The 6,454-nt window shown below is 60.3% G+C and overlaps 1 protein-coding gene across 2 annotated transcripts; it reads left to right on the top strand.

Moving 5' to 3' along the window:
* The first annotated feature begins 559 nt into the window (after positions 1 to 559).
* Positions 560 to 5,169, top strand: KAZALD1 (Kazal type serine peptidase inhibitor domain 1). 2 transcript variants are annotated; one of them, XM_015559338.1, is made up of 5 exons: positions 560 to 665; positions 2,288 to 2,837; positions 3,784 to 3,944; positions 4,027 to 4,174; positions 4,365 to 5,169. In XM_015559338.1, exons 2-5 carry the CDS (start codon positions 2,339 to 2,341, stop codon positions 4,457 to 4,459), a joined length of 903 nt encoding a protein of 300 aa, XP_015414824.1. In that variant the 5' UTR covers positions 560 to 665; positions 2,288 to 2,338; the 3' UTR covers positions 4,460 to 5,169. The 2 variants fall into 2 exon arrangements, with proteins under 2 accessions (XP_015414824.1, XP_006756602.1); XM_006756539.2 differs by having other exon boundaries at positions 560 to 1,894.
* The last annotated feature ends 1,285 nt before the right edge of the window (positions 5,170 to 6,454 follow it).

Raw genomic sequence — 6,454 nt, 5'->3', positions numbered from 1 at the left:
GACACAGAAAATCCAGGTTAACCTTGATTTTCACACGCCGGAAGTCGTTCACATTTAATCCACAAATATTTACCAAGAACTTTCTGGGCTGTCAGGCGCGGGGCTAGGTTCTCAAGATACAGTGGTGAGTTAGACACGATTCCTAATACCAGACGCTTGGAGCATAGCAAAGACTGAACGTAAACAACCTCCTACAATAAAGTGCGGTAAGAGAAGAGGTTCGAGGTCTGTAAAGTTTGTTGTTTAAATACTGGCGCCAAGCCTTAGAAGCGGGTCACAATTCCTTAAGCGAGCGGACTGCTTCCGCTCGGTATCCCGGGCAACGATCTCCGTCTCAAGGTATTTTGTGTAAATCAGAGCCAGAGGCGTCTCCATGGGTGAATGGCTCCATCAGCCGCCGCCGCAATTTCAATCTCTACCTCCCAACCCTCTCTATCCCCCTCCCCGCGAGGGGTTCCCGCAGTTCTACAGTTCACTTCTAAGGCCCAAAATAAGGAATTACCCACAAGTACCAACCAAAGCTGGCTCCGCCCATTCTTTTTCCGGTTTAAAACCCGCGGGCTTTTCCTGTTTTGAATTCCTAGACTTCCTGTTCTAATTCTCGCGACAGTTTCGAGACAACACGTGAAGTTCGCTTCCCGTCCCTCTTCTGAGTTGGAGACCAGGTAACAGGGCACCTGTCTCCGCGCACCTGATCAGCCCCTTCCGGCCGGGACTGGCCTGTGCGCTGCCGGGGAGCCCCGAAGGGGAAGGGCTGGGACCAGCGCGGGCCGGGCGGGAGACCTCCCGCCTCCCTCGGAACTTGACTCTCGGGGCCGCTAGTGCGCGTGCGGGGCCGATCCCCCGGGCGGTCTCGAGGCCGCAGACCCGCTCGGACTTCGGGGTGGGTCTGGAGGCCGCTGCTCCAGTCGCTCCGCCCCGGTCAGGCCCTTCTGGGCGGAGTCTCACCTTATGCGGTCCCCTCCCCCTGCAGACCTCCGCGTTTGTCCCGGGAAACAACTTGAGCCTGGCTTCTGTAAACCGCCTGGGGCCGGCGGGGCGGGGCCTGGCAGACCCCCGGTCAGGCGGGCGGGCCTCCAGAAATGCCCTCCTCCCTGTCCCTCGCCCCAAGTGCCACGGTGGCGGCTAGAGACCGTATGCTCCGGCCCTGCTATCTTCGCCACCGTAACCTGTAATCCCGACCGGGGAGGCGCCCCGCCCACCTCTTCCTGCGGCCGCTAGTCGGCTGGAACCTCTAATCACCATGCTCATCCGCGATCAAAACACCTGCCGGATGTAGGGAGGGAGGAGGAGGCCAGATGTGGGGAGGCTGATGTAAGCGCCCGGTCTCTGGTCGGCGCCCGGGTGAGGAAGCTGGACGGACAAGCCTTCAATCACCCCCGGGAGGCCGGTGTTGGGCTGCGGGGAAGACGACGTTGCGAGGCCCCGCTCTATACAGGAGCCCCGACAGGCACCAGAACCTCTGCCCCATGGGCTGTACAGTCAGATGGGACAGGGCCTGGCCGGCCAGCCGACTCTGCAAGCTTCGCTGCCACCCCTATACCGCCCCCCACCCCACCCCACCCCCGGTCTCTGGCCGTCGCCCAGCTTTGGTGTCTGGTTACGGCTCCTCTGTTCTCACTGTGACTTTGGTCCAGGCCGAGGGAAGTGGCCCAGGAGGAACCCGTGCAGCCGCATAAACTTGGCCGCTTCAGAAGTAGGGGGTAGCTTGCGGGTGGGGAGGTGGGGTGCGACGTCTAGGGGCGGGGAGAGAGGCGGAGGAGCTGCTCTCCGAGTCCAAGTCCGCGGGCTCTCAGAGATCCTTAAGCCGGAGCAGAGTCTCCACCGCTTTATTTCCACTGTCTGCTCCTTTGGAAGCACTGGCTGCGCTGAAGGACTTAGTCCGGGACAGTAGGTGAGCGCTCCGGGCCCCAGGACTCTCCCTCCCCCCCATTATTAATAACTCATTTCATGTTGGGGCCATCCATTCCCATCCAGTTCTAGGGCAGGAAGCTTCAGAGTTGGATGGTGTGTATTGGTAGTGCTGCTGTGTGGGGGGTGTGTGTGTGTGTGTACATGCGTGCACGTGCACGCCTGAACTTTATCACCCCATCCTCACGCCTCTCCCTAATCCCCCCCAAGAACTGCCCAGTTACCACCCACTGTAACTGGATGACCCTTGTGCCTCGGCGTTGAGGGTCTACTTGACTCCAGGGTAGCAGTGGAGGGGGCAGTGCTAGAGTCAAACGTTGCTGGAGGAACAGAGAGGTTGGCTCTGACCTCCTGACCTGGCTTCCCTCCCTGGCAGGGTGCACGAGCCCGCTGATGCCCCAAGTGCTCGCAGGGCTTCCAGCTAACCATGCCACAGCCGCTCGCCGCTGCCTTGGCGCTGCCCCTGCTACTGCTGGCGGCGAGGACGCCGCTCCCGACTGGTGCGAGGCCGTCGCCGGGCCCGGATTACTTGCGCCGCGGCTGGCTGCGGCTGCTGGCGGAGGGCGAGGGCTGCGCTCCCTGCCGGCCCGAGGCGTGCGCCGCGCCGCGGGGCTGTCTGGCCGGCCGGGTGCTCGACGCTTGCGGCTGCTGCTGGGAATGCGCCAACCTCGAGGGCCAGCTCTGCGACCTGGACCCCAGCGCCCACTTCTACGGGCGCTGCGGCGAGCAGCTCGAGTGCCGGCTGGATACAGGCGGTGACCTGAGCCGCGGGGAGGTGCCGGAGCCGCTGTGCGTCTGCCGCTCCCAGCACCCGCTCTGCGGCTCCGATGGCCGCACCTACTCGCAGATCTGCCGTCTGCAGGAGGCGGCCCTCGCTCGGCCCGACGCCAACCTCACTGTGGTGCATCCAGGGCCCTGCGAATCGGGTAGGGTCTCCTATCACTGGGGGCAGTTCTCCCTGACCCCGACGGCATTTGTTCTTGGCCTGCGGGTCCGCTGAGGACGACACGCCTGAAGGTTCCAGACCCCCCTGCAGGGACCAAGTCTGAGGGAGCAGACACATAGTCAATTGTTGGCCTCAAAACTGAGAAAGTGACGCGACTCCCAGACTTGCCCCTAGACCGCTGGAGCCGGGCAGGGAGACAGGGTTCTGTGATGAAATCAGGTTTCATTTGCGCTAGCATAGCAAGCTCCCCACCTCCCCATCCCAGCCCCCTCTGTGCTGAGGGATTAGTGGAGGAAGGGGCACTTCTAACCCTCCCCCCATCCTAGGGAGCTCAGGGCCATTCAAGTCTCAAGTTTTATTTGGCGGCTTCAGTAACTTTCACTTCCGGAGCCCCTTTGATGGGTCTGACTGGCCTAGGCTGCCAGGAAAACAAACACCCTGTGGGGGTCCCGACACTTTCTCCAGCTCCAGGCTTTCTGCCTGCCGCCTGGGATGGTTTCAGGTTCTCTGCTTTGCCGTCAGGACGCCTCCCCCGCCCCCCCTCCTCCAGGGTGAGGTGGGGGAAGGGCAGCTTTTGGGGCCTTTGGCAACCAGACCTGGATAGAAAAAAGGGGGTGGTGGTGGAAGAGGGAAGTGTTGGTTACAAACACTGGGATGGGGGCCTAGAGGGTGGAATGAGGACAGGGGAGCAATCAGGGACAGAGTGTGGCTGCCAAGCTGAGGTTTGTATGTGTGTGTGCATCTTGTTTGCACTCTTTGTGTACCTGCATCCACATTAGTGTGTGTCATGTTGTGTTCAAGGAGGTGTATTTACCTCTGCACACATTGTGTCCCCCACAAACATGTTCACAGTGGTTTGTATGTATGGGATCCTTGCTGGGCTGGATGTGCCACCCTGTTCTCAGGCCTCCCACCCCCATCCCCAGAGCCCCAGATCGTGTTGCACCCCTACGACATTTGGAATGTGACGGGGAAGGATGTGATCTTTGGCTGTGAGGTGTTTGCCTACCCCATGGCCTCCATCGAGTGGAGGAAGGACGGCTTGGACATTCAGCTGCCAGGAGATGACCCCCACATCTCTGTGCAGGTAGGGCTAGGGAGCAGAGCTTCCCCAGGGGCAGCCCAGGGCCCACCTAGAAGGACCCTGCTGACTCCTCCTCTGGTTACAGTTTAGGGGTGGACCCCAGAGGTTTGAGGTGACAAGCTGGCTGCAGATTCAGGCTGTTCGTCCCAGTGATGAGGGCACCTACCGCTGCCTGGCCCGCAATGCCCTGGGCCAGGTGGAGGCCCCGGCTAGCCTGACTGTACTCACACCTGGTAAGGGGGAGGAGCCCTGGGTTCTGGAGGCAGGAGGGGATGGTGGTGGATTCGGGCCCTCGAGTGTGTATCCATGTGTGTATGTGCATTAGAGTACACATGCAAGCATGGCTTTCTCACAGACTGGGATACGTGGACACTGACAGCCCCTCTTTCCTGTTCTCTCTCCTTTGTCCACATGTGTTTGTAGACCAGCTGAACTCCACAGGCCTCCCCCAGCTACCATCCCAGCACCTGGTTCCTGAGGAAGAGGCTGAGAGTGAAGAGGGCGAGGATTACTACTAGGTCCGAAGCCCTGGCCCTTGGGGGTGGGTGAGTGGGGATAGTGTTCATCCCTGCTCTTGAAAAGGTCTGGAAAGGGGGAGCAGGGTCCCTTCACATTATTGCTTTAATGCCTTTACTGGGGGAGACATGATAGTGGTGGAGAGTAGACAAAAACTGGAGAAGGGTAAGGAGAGAGGCAGAGACTAGGGAATAGGGGTGATGCAGGAGATACATGGGCCAACGAGGGAGAAGGCAACAGCTGCCTGCTGGTCCCTAGGCGGGTGGAGGGTGGCGTGGGGTGGGGGGGAGAGGAGCAGTCACAAAAAGGTGTAGACAACAGGTTCCTCCCTTGCTCTCCAGCAGCCCTTCCTTCAGCCCTGCTCAGCCAGTCTTCCCAACTGCCCTTCTGCACAGCTCCTCCTGTTATTTCCCTAGTCCCTCCTCTCTGCCTTGCCTCAGGTTGCTCTTTCTCACAACTAACCTAGAAATTTCCCCCTCTCCTAAGTCCCATGGCACTCACTCACTGCGGTCCTTTGTGCTGTTCACCACCTGCTGTCCAGGAGAGCACAGTGGATCATGGTTTAGTTTAGTGCAGAAAGAGGGGCATTTGGTCATGTCTGATTTCTCCTGTCATTCTGAAAACTCTGTATCTTACACCACTTGATATTGGACAATGCCTAGCACAGGACTAGGCACAGTAAGCATACAATAAAGACGTATGAACAAGCTGAGACACACAGATGGTTTATGCAGATGTGCACACAAAGACTGAATTTCCTGGTAGTAAGACCCTGGCTTCCCGAAGCTGTGGGTCCTGCTCTCTAAGCACATGTCTGCCAGATGTACAGGGAGGATGCCGGAGCTGGGGCCTCCCCTGGCCTCTAGGAGGCGGAGGCTGGAGCCATCTGGGTGGAGGAGGGCATTCCCCAGGCTGAACTCGGTTGGGGCTGGTCTAGAGAGACACTGCCTGCCCCTCTGTCTATCCACTCTGGGCCTCCCCAGGCAGAATGGCTGGCTTCCCGAAGCTGTGGGTCCTGCTCTCTAAGCACATGTCTGCCAGATGTACAGGGAGGATGCCGGAGCTGGGGCCTCCCCTGGCCTCTAGGAGGCGGAGGCTGGAGCCATCTGGGTGGAGGAGGGCATTCCCGATGGGGCTGGTCTAGAGAGACACTGCCTGCCCCTCTGTCTCACTCTGGTCTCCCCAGGCAGAATGGGGAAGCGGGTCTATGTGAGTAGTACCCAATATGAGAGCAAGAACTGGGTGGAGGAGAAGTTTGGCTAAATGCAGGGCCCACACCCTAGGGTTCCCCTAGGAACCCACCCTTTCCTTACTGAACACAAAGTCATGGTAAGCTGACTTCCTCATCGGCCCCAAATCTGACCTTTCTGGCCCAGGGTCCCCCTTGGAAGCAGACTCTCACTCCCCAAGTCTCTCTCTACACTCCCCTTACCTGGGCGAGGGACGCTGGCGAGGCGGTGTTTATGGACTAAGTGAAGAAGATGAAAGCTTAAGTTCTGGAGCCACATAGGACGGCGACGGCCTCCTGCGCGCCTGGGCTACGCCCGGAGCTTGGCGCCACCGCGGGAGGGATCACAGTTAGTTCGGTGTCTGAGCTTGTCCTCTGGGGCCCCACACAGGAGCCCGGCCGCTCGAGAGGGGCGTGGCCCGGAACCCCAACCCCAGGGCTTGGCCGCCCCTCTCAGAGCAGCAAGGCTCCTCCCGAAGTTAAACCGCGGGACAGCTCTTGGCCTGGCCGGGCGCCCCGCGGCTCCAGAGCTGCGCTCAGCAACATACTTGGGGCGAATCCGAGGCGACCGCGGAAGCAGGCGCAGGGATGTGAGCCGTGTGGTGGGGAGAAGGGGTCTGCTGGGCGCTGAAAGAGGGGCCGCTGCCTGGGAATTCCCCCCTGGCTTGTGCTTCGTGATGGGGACTCCGGCCTAGCCGGGCTCGAAGGCGCCCCCTGGAGGGCTCGTCGCGCCCACCTGCAGAGCAGAGGCTCCCCCCGCGACCCCAGA

This window comes from Myotis davidii, unplaced genomic scaffold (genome assembly GCF_000327345.1).
Source record: "Myotis davidii unplaced genomic scaffold, ASM32734v1 scaffold332, whole genome shotgun sequence".
NCBI lineage: Eukaryota > Metazoa > Chordata > Mammalia > Chiroptera > Vespertilionidae > Myotis > Myotis davidii.
Note: the sequence above shows the minus strand (reverse complement) of the source record. Positions and strands in the feature narration are given on the sequence as shown.